This window comes from Falco peregrinus, chromosome 1 (genome assembly GCF_023634155.1).
Source record: "Falco peregrinus isolate bFalPer1 chromosome 1, bFalPer1.pri, whole genome shotgun sequence".
In the NCBI taxonomy this organism is placed as follows: domain Eukaryota; kingdom Metazoa; phylum Chordata; class Aves; order Falconiformes; family Falconidae; genus Falco; species Falco peregrinus.
This window is the reverse complement of record NC_073721.1, coordinates 6939437-6960406: the sequence shown is the minus strand read 5'-3', so window position 1 is coordinate 6960406 and position 20970 is coordinate 6939437. Positions and strand designations below refer to the sequence as shown.

The 20970-nt window shown below is 41.2% G+C and overlaps 1 protein-coding gene across 4 annotated transcripts in view; it reads right to left on the bottom strand.

Moving 5' to 3' along the window:
- Positions 1–20970, bottom strand: part of ADK (adenosine kinase) — a 291396-nt gene that overhangs the window by 30537 nt on the left and 239889 nt on the right. For all 4 annotated transcript variants that reach the window (XM_055797270.1, XM_055797275.1, XM_055797283.1 and 1 more), the window contains 2 exons: positions 18211–18246; positions 11383–11497 (listed from right to left, as the gene is read on the bottom strand). In XM_055797270.1, the coding sequence (XP_055653245.1) occupies positions 11383–11497; positions 18211–18246 (151 nt within the window). The remainder of the gene's footprint in view (positions 1–11382; positions 11498–18210; positions 18247–20970) is intronic.

Sequence of the window (20970 nt, the reverse complement as noted above, 5' to 3'; positions counted from 1 at the left end):
CTCCATTCTGCCACCTACCTCCCAATACTTCTATTGCCTGCAACTGGACGCTACAGCAGAGAAACTTCTAATCCAAGGGTCAGTTCCTGCAGTTAATTTTCACCCAGGGTCACCATACATACCCACATTTTACTCTCCTTCCATTCTGTGCAATTATTTTACAATGCCTATTTGAGCAGGTGAAGATTAAAGGCTTGAAAACCTAAGTTCCATCATTTACGGCCAAAGCATGACACGGATAGCTACAATTTAAACTTTTCTACAATGTTCATTCAACTGTAATCACAAGATGGGAAATAAAATGTCTAAATTAAAGATGAGAGGCTACCAGAGTCTGTAGGGCACCTTCTGAGGAGAGATTCTGCTGTTCAAACTTGTCTGTGATGGTTTGTTATGAAGTGAACTGCTGCCTCTTAAAAAAAGGCAACACTGCAAAAATAACGGAAAAAAGACCTTCTACAGAAGATGTTCTGCCTAGGTGCCAGTGGTCAAAGGGTCCAGTTCTTTATGCACCTCGTTTGTAACAGACAACAAAGAAGATACCTTCAGGTAAAATGTGTTATCAAATCTTTCAGCATACGTGAATTTTGCTTTTTGTATAACCCCCAGGTCGACTACAAAAACTGAACTGGAAACCGCAGACAAGGTACAACAGACAAAAAGACACACGGATCAGTATAAACCATTAATATTCATGAATGTCTTAAGTTCTCCATGGCCATAATCGATATCCAATGAAGTTAATGAGATCTTTCCATTGATTTAAAAAGACACTGGGTTAAGCCTCAGAGAAAATAATATCACGTTCTAGGCGAGCACTCCAGCTGGTAACATGTACTTTGATAAGTTGCTACCCTCCCATCCAGAATTTCAACCGTGAACAAAAGACTTCTTATTTAAAATTGGTTTTGCAAAATGAGCAATACACCATTAGAAAACTCAATACGGAGCATTTAATATCTTGAATTGAAGAGCAGTCATGGCCACAGTAGTTACTTGCGATGTTAACGCCAATATGAGACCCATAAATAAGGCAATCATTATTTATTTAAAAAGGAAATGAAAAAAAGGGGGAAAAAAAAGCCTTAATGTGTCATCCTCCCAAAAGGTTGAGATTTTGTTTTGTTTTAACTTTGAGCCCTTAGAAAGCAGTGCTTCAAACTCTTATGTCTTCTAACACATCTAAGCCCATCCAATAGATTTAATCACTGATAACTAGAGTTATAAGTTCAAACTGGCCTTGACCTTGGGCAGTATGACATTATCTGAAAACCATTAATGGTCTGAAACTAAAGGAAAAGCTCATTAATAAAAGCAAAACCATACAAAGGTACAAAGGCAAAGAAAAAAGGGGGGGGGGGAGAAAAATAAGGAAGTTTTATTAAAAGTATTGATCATGACCTAGGGCACTACAGACATTGATCTTCCCACATCTCCACAGGAAAAAAAGTGTTAAGCCAACAAATTATTGATCCATTATGAAACCTGCTGAACAAGCCATACATTTAATTTCTTACCATGAAAAAAATCATCACACCAAATTAGGGTAAAGAGAAAATATATTTCTTAAAAATGATTGGTAAAAAAATTACTATCTGATTAATTTCATAAAATAACCACCCTGTTAGTACGATTTGAACCTAAGGGTTGGAGGTAAGAAGCCTACGCACTGTGACCCTTTAACGCATGGGTTTCAGACTGCAACTCATTAAAGTATATGCTTTGAAGGAGAGCTGGGTAGCGCCCAGTACTGAATATTGCAGCAACACAGAACGCATGCACGGACAGGGACAATGCTGAACTTGAAACTTAAAAGCATAAATGTAATGAGAAGTTTACAGGATAATTATTTTATTTGAAACAGAACGTTGTGGGTTTGGATTTTCATCGGTTGGTTCAAAAAGTCAGAAAGATACGTTTAGACCGACTTAACATCGTAGCTGCAAAACCAGTTGCTGAAAAACTAACAGCCACCAGAATGTCACGTTCAGCGTATGTGGAGAGGGGTAGGTGTCATTTTCAGAAAACAGGGGATCACCTTGACAGAGCTGCATGGGAGAAGCACAGGCTGAATTTGGAAGGCTGTCATCAGCTCCAGTGCTCCCCAGTTACTGAACGACCCATCCTGCTCTCTCACCATTCTTTTAATATAGTTTATGGTAAAATTGGTGGTTTTCAGCATATGAGATGTCAGAAATCCCTTCCCTCTGATAGCATATTCCTGGCTCTGTCCCCTTATTCCTTGCTTTTTGCTTTGCAGACATAATTCTACAGTATTACAGCTGATCCTGGAGCAAACTTCCCTCCAACTTTGGAACTACGGTCTTTGCTGCTAGATGGAAGTTCAAAATAAAACTGTCATGTTTTATGCCTTGGAGTGAGGATCCACAGCCACTTCAGCCACTGTAGCTTGCAGATACTAGAGCCTCATCCTTGCCTCCTTCTACTGCAAATGCTGTGTCCTCTCCTCCCATGCTGGCACCAGTATGGACCCTGCAATGAGCTGGTCCAGAGCTCAGCCCCTCACCAGGGCAGGTTCCTGCCGCTCTATGTGCACTGCCAAACCGGTTCCCTGTGCCAGCAGAGCAGTGCTGACAGGCTGGGAGAAAAGTAGGGGATGGAAATGCTTGTCCCAAGCAGAGCCAGAGATTCCTGCTTTTTCTATCAGTTCAGAACTGCCAGGGCCCCAAGCCTCAGTCTCTCGTGCTCCGAGGACTACACAGCCTTAGAATGAATACAGTGACTCCTTGTTCCTTCCATGACTGCCCAGAACAGTAGGGGTCTGCCTTGGTAACCAGGAGGCTTAATTACCATAATTTGGTCTTCTCAGGATTGCTGTTAGGTAGTTCTGTTCCTTCATGGCTTGAGCAAACCAAGCAATATTGTGCCGATGTAATTGTTTCTGGACAAACCACCTCACAGCTCAGGTCACCAGTAAAATGGTATCAGCTTCGAAGTATTACAGCCATGCATACAGGAGGCATCAGACATTTATGATAAATTAATTCTGTGTGGATGCTCTAAGTGAGGAATATCATCACAGGGAAGGTCTCCTTTCAAAAAAAAAAAAAAAAAAAAAGAAAAAAGAAAAGAACAAAAAACCCCACCCAAAAAAGCTACGGTGTACTAAGGTACTTTCTTTCCTGACGTGATGCCCATTTGGGGTTTAAGGACACCTGAATTGCTATCTTACTGTAAACTCATTCAGTGTTGCTCTCCGGTCTGCAGTGGTTGATGCGGTGGCCTCACTGCGATGCCCTGCCCAGGTCCAGCCCTGCCGCTAGCTGCGCACCCCCGCCGGGGGCACCTCCAGGCTATGGACCCCACCTCCCGGGGGTGCTCGTCATGTGGTGTGTGCCATGTTCTTGTGATGCCTTCAGATTCACTTGGGATAGGAAAACCAAAAGTTGAGCGTGAAGAACTGCAAAAGTGTCTCACATTAACGGGCTATAAAAGTCTTTGTCAGTCAATGTGGAAAAAGGTGCACATGCAAGAAACAATTCTAGCTTTCAATACAGAGAGTGGGCTCTACTAAGTTAATACTAAGTTAATACTAAGTTAATACACACCATAAAGAATATTTGAAATTACAACAGATAATTCCATGAAAATACCGTATCAATCATCAGTGCCAGCCAGAAAAGCAAATAAAATGTTAGGAATTAGTAAGAAAGAAATACAGAACAAAGGAAAAAACAAAATTAAAACACTTTGTAAACTTCTCAAGCATGTGCAAGTTGACCATTCTCGTCCCCCATTCACAAATTGCATAGGAGACCTACAAAACTGCGCAGGGGAGGGTGGCCCAAGGGCGTCGGAATTACGGATCAAACAGAGAACAAGTAAACAGAACAGGAAAAGAGTCTGGAAAACAGACCAGTGAAGGAGAGATAAGCAGGAGTTCTGCAAAATCAGAAGTATCAGTACACGGTGTACGGAATGACGGGGCCCTGGCCGTGCACAGCAGGAGGGAGACAGCCAGTAACATTCCTAAGTGGCTGAATCCAAACAAAGAAGGGGAGGTATTTCTTTATGTAATATACAGTCTGTGACACACTATCACAAGACATTACATACGGTAAACCCCTATTTTTGACTATTAAGCACAAAGACAACACCTCTAGCTCAGAAATTCCCCAGCTACAGCTCACTGGAAGCTAGGAGAGTGTAACACGGGAGTATCACTACAGATTTGTCCTGGTTTCATCCTGCTCCACAAGCACCCACTGCTGCACCCTGCTCTGACACCAGCTTAGAGACACCTTTGCCCTGCCTCAGCCCTGCCCTGTGCTGCCTCTCCAACATCACGTAATCGCTGCTACCTAAAGCAATGGATGTGTGTATGAAGCGTGACACCTCCGAGGACTCTTTTCAGAATTACGGTACAAAACCTGACTCCTTAAAGCTATGTATTGGTACCTGAGAAAAAAATGTAGCAATTCTTCCCCTTAAGAGGAAATTATGGGCAGTATTAAGGAATGGGATAGGGACCTGTATTAATTGTCCTTCAACAAACATGCATTTTTCATAGCTTAAAGGGGTAATTTTTCCTCAGAATGCCAGAATGGAAATTCATTCTAGCACCTGAAATACAAGCTAGGTTCAATAACAGGCACAGTTTTGCCTTGAAAATTCCTTATTACTAGTGATTATACATGAAAAGGGGATTTCCCAGCCTCACTCTCTCCGTTTGTGGCCTAAACTGGTGCGTTAACGCACTAGACGTGAAAAGACATCCTCTTCTTAAATCAACATGAAATTGCTGAAAACACACACACATCACATACAGACATACATCGATTTACTTATACGTCTATGCATTCTCTGAGATGCAACAGTCGATACACTTTTAAGTGCAGTCGCGATACCAGCATTCAGGAATTAGGTTTTAATAATGTGTTTCAGCTGTCTAATAAAATGCTCAGGCCTCCTCTCCCACACAGCATGAAAACATGAATGGTCTCAGTTACAAAAAGGTATTACCAGCTTTGCTATTCATTAATCCCTATCATCAAATGTTCATTATTAATTTAGGTTTTGTGGCTTCCTAAGTCACAACTAAACTAAAAATAATTCTGTTGGGCTTTCTGGCTCATTTCTTATGCTATTAGGAGACTAAAATTTCAATTTTTCTAAATCCATTTTTGTTTTTTAAACTTTTCTTTCTGTTTCTGAATATAAATGAATAGGAGTGAATGTGTGCAATCCTGTGAAAAATATGAGCATACTATAATATAACCCAACTACTATTTCTCCAGGTCCAAGACATTACTTTTGTTTGTGTAAACACTTAGGAAGGCTGGCTGAGAAAAAGCTAGTCAAAGCTTTCTTGTCTGGAAGGCTAAGCTCGAAAGCTGTAAGGAGAAAGAAAAATAACACTTTTTCTTGCTTCTTAGAGGAGAGCACACAATACTCAGTAACTTGAGAGAAAGAGAAGCTGCAAACAGGCCCACCATAAAATGTCAGCGGTGTCAATAGTAATAAATACTTCCGTGTTTTATAGATAGGCTTACAAGGTAACATGCTGGTCTATGATTGCAGCACAACCTGACAAAGAAAACCTACTGACCTCTGTTTAGAGCCAGTCGTATGCTTGAATATCACTCCTTTTCATTCCCCCCAAAAGTATACAGAGTCACGCCATGATGATTTGAGAACAGCTCTTAAAATCTTTCCAGTTTCCACAATTTTGACAACCCTTCCAAAACAAATGGTTTATAAACTCTGCTTAAAAATTTAAGATCCAACCTACCCTTGCAAAGTAGAAGAAGCTTAATCATTCATAAAAACATACTATTGTTGGTCGTTATTTTCATTTAGGTCAGGTTTTGGTTCTATCCAAACATAAAAACTTTTTATTTATGAACATATCCGCACATATTACCTTAAGCACGGCCATGCTGGGTGCAGCGACACCCATTTAGCTCGGTATCCTCTTTCAGGTAGAGGCAAACGCCTACTGTCACTCCAACATCAAAAGCTGGGTAGGTAGGCTCTAAAATTCCACAACCTTGCAAGATTTATTGTGACATATTCGTTTGGCTACAGGGCACATGCTGTTTAATTTATGGAACAGATTAAAAAACAAGCAGAAATTCACAAAACTGTTTCACTAAGTACTATGTGGTAGGTGCACTAAGACGTCGTTCAGACGGACCTTTCCAATTTTACCACATTTGCCAGCACTGCTAACTCATCTGTTGAGTTATCTCAGGTAATGTACCCCCAAAACTGAAGAAGATGTAAGTGGTTAGTAAGCCCTAACTGAGGTGGCTTTAATGCTTGACTCCTTAAAAAAAAATAATCATTTTTTAGTGTCATATTCTAACAAATGAGGTTACTACAAATGCATCCTTAACAGAGGTGGTCTTGCAAACACTGGGGGGAAAAAGAATGGAAAATTCTATGTTCACGCCTGAACATGCCAGATTTCATCATTCATAACTTGAAAAATGCTGAAGTGATTTTCTTTAAATTTGGATTGTTTTTCTTTCCTCTATTAAAGCTATAAAACAAGCCAAGTTTAAAGTTTGTAGCTTCAGCTGTTTTTGAATTATGCAAATATTTCAATATAAAAGTATGTTTTTCCATTGCTGAACTGATTTTGCTCAGACTTTCCGAAGATTTCCCTTTGGGCCAAGACCAGTCATAAAATGTATCTGACTAAGAGTAATTTGTTTAAAAATGTTATGAGCAACCCTGTAAAAGGGGTAGCTTTCACAGCATTTGATTCTGACAAATGTTACAGCACACATATAGATATGACATATATGTTCTTGCCAGAGCTTGTGATTTTTGGTGCTTTTCTTAAAAGCTCCAGCTGCCGAACTCAGAGGATTGCATGTGTTCATTAGCTCTCTGCTTTCCCCGCATATGTATTTTTTGTGGTTACAGAAAGAAGTACTGAAACATGAAATGAATGTATCCCATAAGCCCAAGAACCCTCCGTCAAATCCGGACCTCAGGCCTGGGAAGAGGGGTATGATGGCACAGGGCTGTGGTGGTGGGGCCAGAGTCTTGATCGCCAAGTGATTCCCAGTATGGATGAGGAGCATCCGCACGAGGAATCAACCCAACACTGTCTGTCAAATATACTTTGCTGGTGAGCAAGTCCGTAGATCCTATTTTCAGTTACCAGTCCCCTTCCCAAAGCATAACCATAACCCTCTGCCCTGAAAGGTTTTGGCACAGGTGTCTTTCACAGGTTACTTTTTCCAAGAAAGTTTCATCAAAATTCAGTCACATGGGGAACCAACGTTAAGAGAAAATGACAACAGTTTTTGTCAATGCTAATTCTTATGGTCACTGAGATGATCCAATGCCTTCAAGTTCTGCTGTAAAAAGATGAAATTTGACATAATTGAAAAATGCACCTCAGGCTGCCCAGAGAGGTGGTGGAAGCCCCATCCCAGGAAACGTTCCAGGCCAGGTGGGACGGGGCTCTGAGCAGCCTGATCCAGTTGAAGATGTCCCTGCTCGTGGCAGAGGGGCTGGACTCGATGGCCTTTAAAGGTCCCTTCCAACCCGAACCATTCCATGATTCTATGACAAGAGGAGGAAAACTTCACAGAACAATCACTTACACATGGTCTGTGCAGCCTTATTAGAAGCTGACAGTTAATCTAGTCAACATTTCATCTGCCACAGCTCCTGTGTGCCAATCCTAACCACTCCTTTCCCTCCCCACGGAACATGCCGATCACGCTCCGCTTGAACTTGAAGTTGCCTCTTCCTTGCAATGATTCCTACTGACAGAGAACAGGAAGGAAGGGGAGAGAAAAGGGGCCTTGGGGCTGGAGGACTGTGATGGAGGAGATCTGAACAGACAGTAGAAAGACCCAACGTGCTCCATGATAATTAAGAGAGAGAAATTTTTCCTCTGAAAACACCAAGACTTCAGACAGCCAAGGAAAGGGGACTGACAAACAGGCACGGCTTAGGCTGGGATTGCTGACGCGGTTACTGCGTCCCGCCGTGTCTGCGATGCGCTCCAGCCGCAGGGACCTCTGAAGCTGCTTGTCAGTCCGTGCCCGAGTGCCTACGGCTCGTGCCCGTTCAAGGTGAGCCGCCGCTGGCTGGGGGGGCACTGAACCAACACTGCCAACTGCAGCACCCCGTAAGATGACGGAACACCTCTGCAGTATGGCCAGGCCAGATTTTTGGAAGAAGCAGATGTTTTAGCTGTCTCAGTCTAAGCTCTCTCTTGTATGTAAGAGCTATATTGTCAGAACTTTTTGGTCAATCTTTCTTTCCTTTTGGTAAGAAAGCACCTTTCTGTCCTACGCTCTACACCTCAAATACCTGGTGATACTTCCATTCTCTGTAATGTCCAGGAATCAACAACTGTTACCACAGTCTTCTCCAGCTGTATCTGGCCTTCTTCAACCCACCAGTAATTAAAAAAAGCACAAAAAAAGCACAAAAAAAAGCACCAACTCCACATCTAATTTCCAGCACACATAATCCTGTGCCCTTTCATGAATGAGCTGGCAACCTGCAAACAACCTCTTTTAGCCATCTTATTTCCTCTCCCTCCAGCCAGAGCTGTATCAAAGTGTATCCCCTCATTATCTCTACTACCTGATGCCCCTCCAACCTACACATAACTCACCCAAGAGGCGCACTCCTCCTCCCGCTACCCAGCCCCACAGCAACCTTGTCCCGGACAGCCTGCAGAGGCTCTGGCAGAGGAAGCGGGGCTGTGTTGAGGATGCTCCTGCAGCCTCAGCGCTGCCTACCTACCTCATCTGGCCAGGCACGAAGGGAAGGAGGGGGCGGCCACCCGGCTGTGCCTCTGCCCAGGGTGCAGCCCAACCCAAGCCGTTCACTTCTACTGCTGCGGGCCGCAGTAACGGTGCTCCGTGCTGCTGCTGGGGAGCGGAAACCTTTCCAGGGGGAAAATGGGGAAGGGCAGCAGGAACAAAAGGCAGAAAACCCCATAAAGGCCAACTTCACCTTGGAGTCTTTCGCTCCAAGACCTGTAAGCTCCAGCTACACCCGGCACTCTTTCAGACATAAACTAAGACCACTGGAACATGTGATCTGCCCAACAGCCGATGAAGGATGGTTAAAGGCAGCAGCAGAAGACAGAGCAGAGTCCTTTGCCTGGTTACCGATCCCCTCTGGTTGAATCACTACTGACAGAAATGTCTTCCAACTAATAAGCATGTTGTTGTTGTTGTTGTTATTATTATTATTATTAACCTGGACAAAATATAAAGCAGAAGGTACAAACAAGCTGACTTTGCAAATCCTATTTTAATCTAGGCACAAATTCTTCAAGACCATAACGTTTCCTCAGACAGGCAGGATAAACAATTACACACAGCCTGCTTTTTACAAAAATGTATTCCTCTTCCATGCCTTACAGAAAGGAAATAAATTTTATACTGGTAACTACTCCTAAACGCAGTAATTCTTCCCAAGACGAAGAATTTAGAAACTTTTTACACCTTCCACGGCAAGTTCCAAAGCACAACTAGATCTAATTAGTGCTGAAATAAGCGCGTTAGCACTACTCTATGCCATTCTGTGGTATCATCATTTGCTATATTAAGGGACACTTTTTCCTTCTTCCAGTATTATTTTAATGTGAGGAGGTGGGAAAAAGATGATCCACACAAAAAGAAGGAAAAAGGGGGAAAACAATAACAAATTGGTACCTCTTTCGAGAATTGCCCCACAGGCCAAACATTTTTATGTTCTTAATCATTATTAAATGACTTAACATGACACACAGAGCCTGGCGAATGATTGCATCCTGACATGAGAACGAATTACAAATGAAATGAAAGATCAAGCTGTATTAGAGGACTGCCTCTGGGAAATGAAAATCTTTAATTCTCTTTTATTATTGACATTTATTTGGCTGCCATGAATAACAACATAGCAAAGAGATTCAGCTATGCTTGTGCACTGAATAGCTTATCCCACGGCTCAAAACTGCCTTAACATTTATCATGTTTGCTTTTGTAGCTGACACCATTGCATACACTCTCTATCCATCTTGCATTTATCATGCACATAAAGTGCATTCTCTAATTTAAGTTCATTTCAGAGCGAACAAACAGCTAAGATTAGCAAGTGTCAGTCCTCAAATAAGCTCCCAGTTGTAAAAATATCAAAGAAGGGATTAATGGATTTGTTAACAACTCCAGTTTGAAGAATAAAATAAGTACACAGTGAAAATTAAATAAGAGCACAGGAGGGTTACATATAAGATTTAGGTTTACTACCGTTATTACTCGCTCATGTATAAAAACATTTTTATACTGCTATTTTTCAGCCAACTGTACAATACTCCAGTGGAGTGCCTCCATATGGGCCGTTCACGTAACGCAGTAACTTTCTGGAAGCCACACTTCCATCGTTATTCAGTGAGATAAACATACGCAGCTCTCAATGACTGCTTTCTATTTCCTTTTAACCAGTTTGTAGCTACCATAACAGGAGAAGCGGCAAACCATCGGAGGAATCATTCACACTGCTGCTGAGGATGATCTATAGAGCTGTGACATACCTACTTAGCGCCCAGCCCTGAAGCCACAGTCTGAAGCCAATTCTGATTTTTGAGGCAAGTATCGTATGAGTAAGCACCGGTCCCTCAGGTGCAGAGCTTCCTCAACTCCACTTGATTTCCAAAGGAGGAATTCAGCCCTGACTAATAACTTACCTCGCGAAGGAATGAGCGACTGAAATGGCTTGCCACCGCACATGTTTTTAATAGCTTTATTTAGTCTAGAAGCAGAGGTGGACAGAATTAAAGGGACCATCAAAAGGTAGGCAGTCATGTTTATAACGCTTAAATCTGTGCATCGTACATCATCGCTTCAGACAGCCCAAACTACTTGTATCCCTGCTAGAACACCTTTTTCCCACGTACTCCTTTGAGAATAGAAGAGCAGACGGCTGAGAAAAGCTAAAGCGAGACTTTCTGCTCAAAGCAAAAAAGCCTGGAAATGCACTTAGTACTGGATTTCACTTCCTCCTCTTCACAAATGTTTAAATATACTGTGCTGTTGCACAGCTGTTCTCAGCAGGCATAGCATGTTCCTGTTTGCAGCAAAGATGGCTACACAGATAAAATCTCAAGCCATAAAAATCTGAGTAAAACCAACTGGATCAATATTTGAGATCTATGTTATACAAAAAAAAGAACTTAAGATGTTCAGAACTAAATTCCCAGGCATTCCTGTGCAATAGTCACTTCTTAAATACAGAACCTTAAAACAATTAAAAGCACAACAGATGAGGAACGTGGACTAACATCACAAGGCAAATGCTCCGACTACCACGGAACGGTTAAAATTTGTAAATCCGCAACTTGTAATTGATTAACTGGAATATTTACAGTGAGCGACGATGGAGGTTTGAAAAATATACCTGTAGCCATGACAGTGTCATCCTTCCCCTGGGTAAAAACTACGATTCGTTGCCTTTTAGTGTTCGCCTTTGGCAGGGCTTGTGTCTTGCGGGCTATCTCCTTAATGTCTTCGGTCTGTTAACAGCGAGAAAGAAAATTCTTGTTACCAGCATACCAGAGTGGTGAGAGATTAGAACTTTATTAGCAGATCAGAGAATCATTTTCTTACAGCTAGGTAGAAAACTGAGTTTATTGCCAGCAGAGGAAGATTTTTAGAAGGAGGAATACTTGACTCACCTAAGGGTTTATGCAGTACTATGAGACCATTCTTTTTAATCTTGATAATGATAGTTCAGCTATTCCAATTGCTGCAAAACTAACAAAGGAATTACAGAGCATTTCCTAATGAGCAATTAGTGGTTTTCTTTGCTGATGACTGGATTCTAACCTTACCTATCATAGAATTAAAAATAAAATTGGTAAGAGAATACTTTGGATAAACTCTGGGCCTGATTTTCATCCAATTTAGCCAGGTTTTAGAATACTATAATCCCTCTGATTTCAGCAGGATTACAAATACTGTTCTTCTAAGTCCCCTGCAGCACCTGACGTCAGCGGTAAGCTGCCCGCACCGTGCATCCTGTGCAGGGTGCGGAGCCCAGGCGAGTGCGCTCCGTGCTCACCGTGCTCCGTGCCACATGGGAAAGCCAAGGCTGGAAGGTACATTCAGTGGGGCACAGAACATCCCCGCTCTTCTGAAGTAAGGCTAAGAGGCAAAAATGTCAGGCACCTTTGCTTTAAAGGGGCTCTATCCATGCACCGTGGTGCACGTAGCCAGGAACAGAGACACGGCACGCTGAGCCAAGCCTCCCATCCACCCAATGTCCCTGACAGCAACAAGTCCCAACCGTTTAATTCGATGCAAGAAACTCTAGGGGCACAACTCGTCACGGGAATGTTATCCTCTCTGTTCTCATAGTTGCCCTGTGATATGAAACGCAAGGACTTTTGATTTCTAATTTACTGAAGTTTTCAATCTAATCTAAATATAGGTATTTCTGTTATTTGTATCAGCATCAAACCCTCTTATAATGCTATGTGGGAAGCTTTTGGTCTCAGATTCATCTCAAGTCAGGAAGTTCTACAGATGTGGCATTTGTAAACCTATTTCTTGCCATCATTTTTAATTTTTTGTTTTTTCTTTTTTTAACATTAGGAAAGTGAGAAAGACTGTAATTATTCTCTCTGCTACTTACTATGTCCCACTTTATTCATACCTGTGTTAAATAACACCACACTTTTTTTCCCCAGTTTGCTCTTGCGTACAAGCAACTGTAATGAAACATAGCTGATCTGGTGAGGGCGTAGCACTGAATGTATGAAAACATAACAATATTTTCTGCATCTTTTTGTGTCCTGCTCGTTATGAATCCCAACTAATTTTTTAACACAACTGCATAATGAATAGAGTTCATTTATAAAGCTGTCCAGAGTGGTTTCAAGTCATTTACCAGAGCTGTTACGATTAATTTATATTACTAATAAATTGATTTTTACCTTCCGACATCAGCATATAGTGTTAGTGTGAAACCCAGGTACGGCACGTGCCATTTTGACTGCAGCTGCCGATTTTAACACGAGATTGATTATTTTGCATCAGCAGGTCAGTTAAGCACTTCAAGAACTATAATCTGCACACCATTCAGTCCTGGTTACTTGCTCATTTTTGATAATTTTGTTGATCTTCAAGCACTTCACCTTTCTTATGGACAGAGAATATGCCTGGGCTGTGTATTTACCAGTATCAATTTATGTGAACGTTATCTAGCTCTTCTGCAATACTCTCTAGCCTCCCTTTAACTTCCCCCCCAGCGCTGGCAGTCAGTGAGCCCCTTGATTTATGCACATTTGCTAAACAGGAAAATGATTTCCCCTTACTTATTGGTCTCTTTACCGCTTTCTAAAATTCTCTCATGCCTTTTGTTTCCACATATTACACTCCCATTCGTGATATTTCTTCCTTCCTCCTGCTCAGTCTGTTACTGCAGCTTCTAGAAGGCAACACCTTCCACCAGGGAAGGAAGAGAAAAACCCTGAACCCCTCTGCATGGACTGAGGACAGCAAACAGGGGCCATCTCACCCCGAATTCTCAAAAGGTGAGGAGTCCCTTAAAGATGCTTGAGGAAAAAAAAAATAAATTAAATCGCTGCTCTTTTCTTTGGAAATGATTTTTTTAAAAAAAAAAGATTTCCGAATAGCAGGTATCAGCTGGTGGCACAAGCTGTTGAACAGGGGACGGATGGAGAATTACAGCCCTCCAGCTCACTAATATGTAGGCTTCTGAAGGTTAACCTAAATTCTGAACTATTTCAGGCCTTGATAATTAAAAGATCCATGAACTAGAAAATGCAATAAAGCATCACGGAGATCAAAGGAAACAGCAGCGAGGTGTTTAGTTTTTGCTAAGTAGGAAGTGGCTACTAGTGACTTTATTAAGCACATTTACAGTGGAGCAAAGCTGGCACTGAAATCAAAGAGCTTGAAGATATTTGTGCAATGTATTTACATGGACTTTGAATTTTAAAAGGAAAACGATGATGTTATAATAGGAGAAAATGGCACAATCAAGAGATGATTTCTTCAGTTTAAGGAAGAATAAAGATGAACTTATATGAGGGAAAGAGGACCCTGAGGGAAAAGATGAGTAAAGAATGATGGTAAAGGATGAAATAGTGAAAGAAGGTAGAAAGTACATATGTTTTCAGGAAGAAGTGAATATATAACGAGCATATAAAAGTAGAAGGAAGGTGTTTAGAGGGAAAAAGGCAATTTTTTAAAAAGCAGAAATTTCAAAACAGAGTGATTTGGAGACTCGCATCTGATTGTGCAGGCTTTAAAAGTAACTGAAGAGCATCTTCTGTGAGAATTAACTTGGCCATTTTTAGCCAAAATCACTTTCTAGACTAGAATTACTCAAAGGAAGAGAATAAAATAGAGCCTATCTAGCAGAAGAGCTGCAACCTTAGTGTTGAGGAGGCTTTAACTTTTCCACAATGTATCTCCCCACCTTACCGTCACGTTGTATTTTGATGGTACAAATGTGACGTTTTAAAATATGTCAATATTTATGTAAATAAATGCTAGGATGTAAACATTTACAGCTTAAGACCACAGAGAACTATGGCCCTCATTTCATTGTCAGGCAAATATCATGAAATGTTGTCACCTCCTGTTTCTGTTCAGAATACACATAGTATTTTCAAATAGCTGTAATGAGTAAAGATTTGTTATGCACTGACTCGCACTTGCACACTTACTGAGACTTTCCTATACACATCCTGTATCTACAGACACGGCTGAATGCACCAGTTTGTGGTCCTAAAGCCTCTATAACATGTCCCAGATTCACAGGATGCTCACACATACCCAATTATGTACTTAAGTCTGATTTAACAAATCCGGCATACGAATCTCACAAAAGCATGATTTGCCTATTGATGCTGCACCTGAAAAACCTTGCCTGTGGCATTCATTCCAGCAGGTGTAAAGAGCATACATCAGCTATCCCAGGAGCAGACAGAGGTATGTGAAAAAACTGCATACAATTAAAACTGCTGCTCAAACTATGCCGCCGGATCTTTGCCTGCACACAGGTCCGCACCAGCTGGGATGAGCGCAGCCCTGACCTAAACAAGCACAAATCCACTGAGAACAGCCGACCTCGGCACTGCACCTCGTTAACTTCAAGACCCAAATCTGGCCCAGGGTACCAAAACTCTGTGATATGGTTCCCCAACCAATACCTACTTAGGAGAAGACCTCTGCCTCCAACAGGAAAGATTATTTTGCGTGGCAGCTGCTGCTAACCCCTTCAATGCTTGCTGTCCCGTTACCTTCATCACAGCGCTTGGGCTGGCAGACAGAATCAAACCCTAAGTTTTATGTTGACGGAGGATTTAGTTTTCCTAATTCTCACATGGAACAAACAGCGAGTTGCCATTTTGTAAAAATAAACCCCCATAAACCTTTGTCCTGGCAATTTTGTTTTTTGAAATGTATTACAAACACCCAGTTAAACCAGACTGACAACCGTTCTACCACTTCAAGGGGAGCCAAGTCCAAGGCCTTCCCTGGGATGAAAACTGTGACTATTACAATGGATTACTGAGACAACTGCAACATACAATTAGGATGAAGCACTGCCTTCACAGTCAGTGAATTTACTATTTATTTAATGGTTTTAAAATGTCATGGAACATGAAATTCACAAAAAAGAAAACACCGATGCACTCCAGGAAGAGACTGCATCAGAAGTAATGTTCTACTTTTGATTATTACAGGTAAGCGTTGGTCAGGAGATAAAATGAAGGAAACAATGGTCTTCAAATATCATGATTGATTTTACAAAAATACCTTGTATCTCTACAAAGTTCAATGGAAAACTGACTCCTGGGCAAGGTGAACCACCAAAATAAAAATTCCTTTGAATGCGGTTTCTCTTACAAAGAAAAACCCAGGTTTGTGTCATGGAAGTGTGTTCTTCTTCCTATGACAAGATTTTATTTCTTCAGAAAAGGTGTATTTTTTCCTGAGGTTGACTTGATTGTAATTTTTTTTTTTTTTTTTTTACCTTCCCCCAGAAATTGTTTCAGATATACTTAAGTCTGTCCATGTTTAAAAGATGCATCTAGTCCATGCATACTGGAAGGTAGAAAAGCAGATGATTTAAGTAAAAGAAAAAAAAAAAAGCAGCTAGTCACAACTGATTCTCTATGCTAAATAATTTCTGATTGTTTTTGTTAAAAAATAAAATTCTTTCCAGGCTGTGATTCAAATTCAGCTACCAGCAACTTTTCATCACTTCCAGGATAACTATCCTCTTGATTTGTGCCCTGGTCACTTGAGTCCTTTCCTTTCCTCTTCCACGTTTTGCCAGTTTTCTCTTCTCAATATAAATCACAAAATCAATTACACAAGCTTTGAGAATTGCTGGAAATTTTTCTTGTTTTTAATTGAAAGGCTAATTGAAGCTCTAAGTTTTTTCATAAGATTATTAGTAGTGTGATTTTTTTTTTTATGCCTCCACAGCACAATGGGAAAACAAGACTGTGGCCACTTATCAAGTTTTACACATCTCTGTCAGTAAACTTGACATGGGAGTTGTTGCCAAGCAAGGGGATAATAAGAGATAAGATCATAATCATTGTGCACTTTACTGATACGCTGTAATCAAATGTGGCAGATTTAGGATGTTCAGAAGGAACTGTGCTAAAACCTCTAAGCAAGCACTAATGGAAAGGTTAATACGATGGTAGTTAGCAGACACCAGCAAAAGCAGTTTGTCACTAGAGCTGAATTTAAACCAGGCACATTCAAAGTCTGTAGCTCAAGGGGGCAATAAAAATATAGAATGGGTAGACTTAATACACTACTTCCTTTCTTTTTTATTGTCTAGCTACCAGAGGGTACCAATAATTTGTTATGCTTCATATTATATTTGGAGGCATCTGTGAAATTCATTCATTTGATAGAATAAACTCAAAGTGTATTTTTATGCTAACAATACAGATTATACAAATGAAAATTGACAGTGATAAAAAGTCTGGATTTCCACAAAGCAGCCACATGAATTTGGGAAACATAAAATGAAATGGGACAGCCCACAGTTTTAATATCTAAAACACTGATGGCATTGATGTACCTGCTGGTGTAGGGTTCTAAAGAAATCTAAATTGTAGAACAAAAGCTGTCAGTCTTTCCCTCTTTTTTTTTTTTTTTTTTTTTTTTCATGTGCAACCATCCACACACAAAAGTGGCACGTTCTTACAGCGATGCGGTTTGAATTGCGCGGCTTCTATTATTTATGCAAAATAGGTGTTGAGCAGTCAAACTCCTATCTATTCTTATACGCCGCAAACAAATCAATTATGGTGGGTCCTATTCCTGTGGAAAAAACCACCATGTAAAAGGCTTCATGTGTGTGCAGTTCTGCAATTCAGATTTCAGTAAGATCACTTACTCTCTGCAAAATTAGCACCACCATTGTCACATTAATTATAGTATTTAAAAGCTGCCTATTTGAATCCAGCATTACAGACCAATAGCTGATAGCTCTCCAGATGAAGTTATCCCAGTGTAGCCAATGGGAGATGCTATTCAAACAAATACCTCCAGAAGACGAAATCAAAAGCTCTGAAAAATCACTGCAAAATCAACAGCGTTTACTTCAAGAAAGTAGAGGACCATACATTTTTAGAGCACAGATGGAAAACACCAACTCCAATATGTTTTGAAACACAAATTCCACGCCACCCCTTCTAAAAGAAGCTGTTCGTAGCGGCACGGTTTACATTAATCAGTACCTAACAATTTTATATACAACCTTGCTAAAATTCATTTGCATAACGATAATCCGCATATGGCAGGGTTTAAGTTCTTTAAGCGGTGTTCTATTCCACTATTTAGTCTTGCTTCACCACTGCTTCGGCAGCGAATCCTTACGGAGCGTAATGCAGCTAATGAGGTAGCTTTTTAACTGAACAAACTGACAGGTCCCATATCTGCAGAGGCAGCTTGAAACCGTGCCCAACCTCTCGGCTTCCCAAGAGGCTTTTCAAAATTCAATAAATAACATCTGTAGGCGATGTTGGGTGCAGACCTAGCAGAGTGCGTCATAACACTGAGCTGGCAGAACAAAGAAACCATGACGACTGCCAAGTTTCCATGGCAACCGCTGCGAGGCTTGGAGAGTATAATAGCACATCAATCATTGTCCAAAAGAACTTCATTATCAGCAAGAAAAAAACCCTTTAGGATCTGTTTAGTGTGCAATTGTGGGTTAACTCACCTCAAAGCCTTGCTCTCTAGCAAAAGTGGCAGCTTCCTGAAATAATAAAAAAAGAACAGTTAATTATAAAGTGCTAGATAATGAAGAAATAACACATTTTGAAACTCATTCAGCCAGTTTTCCTTTTACACGATTATCTCAATATACCCATATACAGTTGTTCAATTCTGATAGTCGCACCAAACGCTTCCCCCTCCTTCCCTCAAGCCCAACAACAGTACGAAGTCAACACATTTCACAAGTTCAAATAAGGAAGGTACAGTATGGTTTTTTTCCAGGCAAGGAAAGTTACTTCTGGAGACAGGACTCTGACTAGGAAACCACTACTTCATATCCAAATATCCCTCAGACATGTTTTCAACTGAAACTGTATCGTAGCTCCATTTACGTACGGCGCTTCACGGGACACAGGTTAGCGAGCCATTTTAAAAGAAAACATTTTGTCATCTACAGCGCGTTAGAAAAACAGGATCACAAAATGTGTTCAAACCCTTGTGGTGGAATCAGATGAGCGTTTTAAAATACTCTGATGTCTTAATCACTGCTTTAGGCAATTTAACTATGTTCTTTTCCTGAAAGAACCGAGGCAACATCAGGGTATCAGAATGTCCTCATTTCTTATTTATATTAATCGGAGCAATTAAAATCTGTTTTGAGACAAAAGCAAGGAGACAGTAGACAATAGCGATGTTTCCGCCCTACTCGCTGTCTACCTTAACGCTGCAAATATGGGAGAAAACCCTCAAAGTCTTCACGGTTTAACTCACCATTCTTCCAGATTATCTTTGCCAAGTGACATTAATAGAAGGGTAAGTCTGGAGCCCAAACGGCGAGTTGATCCAGCTAAACAAAACCAACCACCGTGTCAAACCACGCAAGTTCGGTGTCCCTACGACAGCCTGCAGAAAATACACACTTGCGGACCTACACGATCCGCCAGTCTGGGGGCAACAGAGGAATCTGAAGTGGGTACAGTTGATTATAACAACAGTAAGTTGAGGTTAATAAAATGTGATAAGCTGAAAAGCACAACTCCTCAGGCTGCTTCGCTGCAGAAGCATAAGGCTGGCCGGGTTAGCCTTAGCTGATGTTGACAGAAAAACTGAATCATGGTCCTGACAATTGGGTGCGGGCAAGGTTAGCCACTTTGACAATTTACTTACAATTGAATTCCTTCTTGTACATCACACAGTCAATGACATTTGCTAGCCTGGCTGTCAAGAAGGAGTGTAGGGTTCAAAGATATCATGCAGTGTTTTCCTAAACCAGCATGTGATTAACAAAGCCGACGCTCGTCTGAAAAAAGGAGCCTGCAAGTTTCCACTCTGAAGTGATGCGCTTACAATGAACTGCAACACAATCGGGGGAGCCTCAAATGGGACCGGGTCACCGAAAAAAACCCAACCCAACCCCAAAAAAAGAGAAATAAGGGAGCAATAAAGGGGCAGAGAATAAGAAGACGGACTAAAAATTACACAGCGTAGCTAGACTACTTCTTCAACCTCAGGTTTTGGGTCGCGCAGTTGAAGTCGGAAGTTACACTGATCCGTCCTAAGTGGATTTCTTTAATGTCCCAATGCAGCAGGACATTAACATCTGTGCTAAACTATTGTTTGGCCAGGAAACTGGACACCAAGTACATGAAATAAAAATTATTCCAGTTAAGTCGTGTTTCCTTACATGGGAGACTTTCAAGAGAATTAATCTTAATTTTCTGTACTGGAGCACCCATGCATTGCACATGTGGTTTGAAACACCCGGCCCTTCCACAAGAAAGGATAAATGATTGCACATTTGTTAAAAAGTATCTCGTCTTCGGATTTTCCTGTCAGAACGTCATCTTTTAGCCTGGTCTGCTGCCTGGCTACATGAATAATGGTCGCTAGCGTACAATCATAGATTTTCCTGCAGTTGACCTCTAATCTAAGGGTGTCTGAACGCGCCAAAGAACAACAGCAATCTTAATTTTCTCCTCTCCTATCAACTGAACCTCCCAGTAACTCCCGAGCAGCTTCTCTCTGTAAGGACCGTGCCCCTCCAGCCCCCTATGACCAGCCTCTCTCGGCATCTCATCCCTCTAAGAATTAAGGCCCTTCTAGTAAAAAAAGATAACAAAGCTCCAAACGTGCATTTGGAGACTACGGTTTGGTGTTTGCAAAATGGTGAGAAATGTGAGAGGCAGGCCCTGAACGCCAGGGACAGTTCAAAGTAAATTAACCAGATAAAAGCGATGAGAACCTTTTAGTATCTATTCACAATAACAGTGAGAACAGGAAACAAGCAGAACCCATCTGTGCAGCCCTAGGGCACCTCACACTGAGCTTCACGTCTCTAATAAAGTAGTCAGGTTAAAATCTAAGTGGCTGTAACATGTGGGGACTGCTAGGGTTACAGCGGCCAGCCAGGGCGTTCCCCGATGCAGGTGATCATCAGTATGATAATCACTGTATTTACAGGCTTTCCATTTTACATCTGACATTGGAAATCACGAAGAAGGAGGGATTAAGGAAATAAACAACCTACACAGAAGCTTTAGCGCTCCCCAGAGAATGCAGCATTTTCATTCATGCGTGACGTGCGACAACAGCAAAGCAAAACAGCGACAGAACAGGATTTTCTTAGGAGGCTTCATTTCAGGAATTCTTCCAATTTTGATAAACTTTAGACATTATTCATTCATTCATTCATTACTCCAACTCAGCATTTTCATTATTGTCTGCAAGAGAACAGATTGCATAAAACCCCCTCCCCCACCTCTTT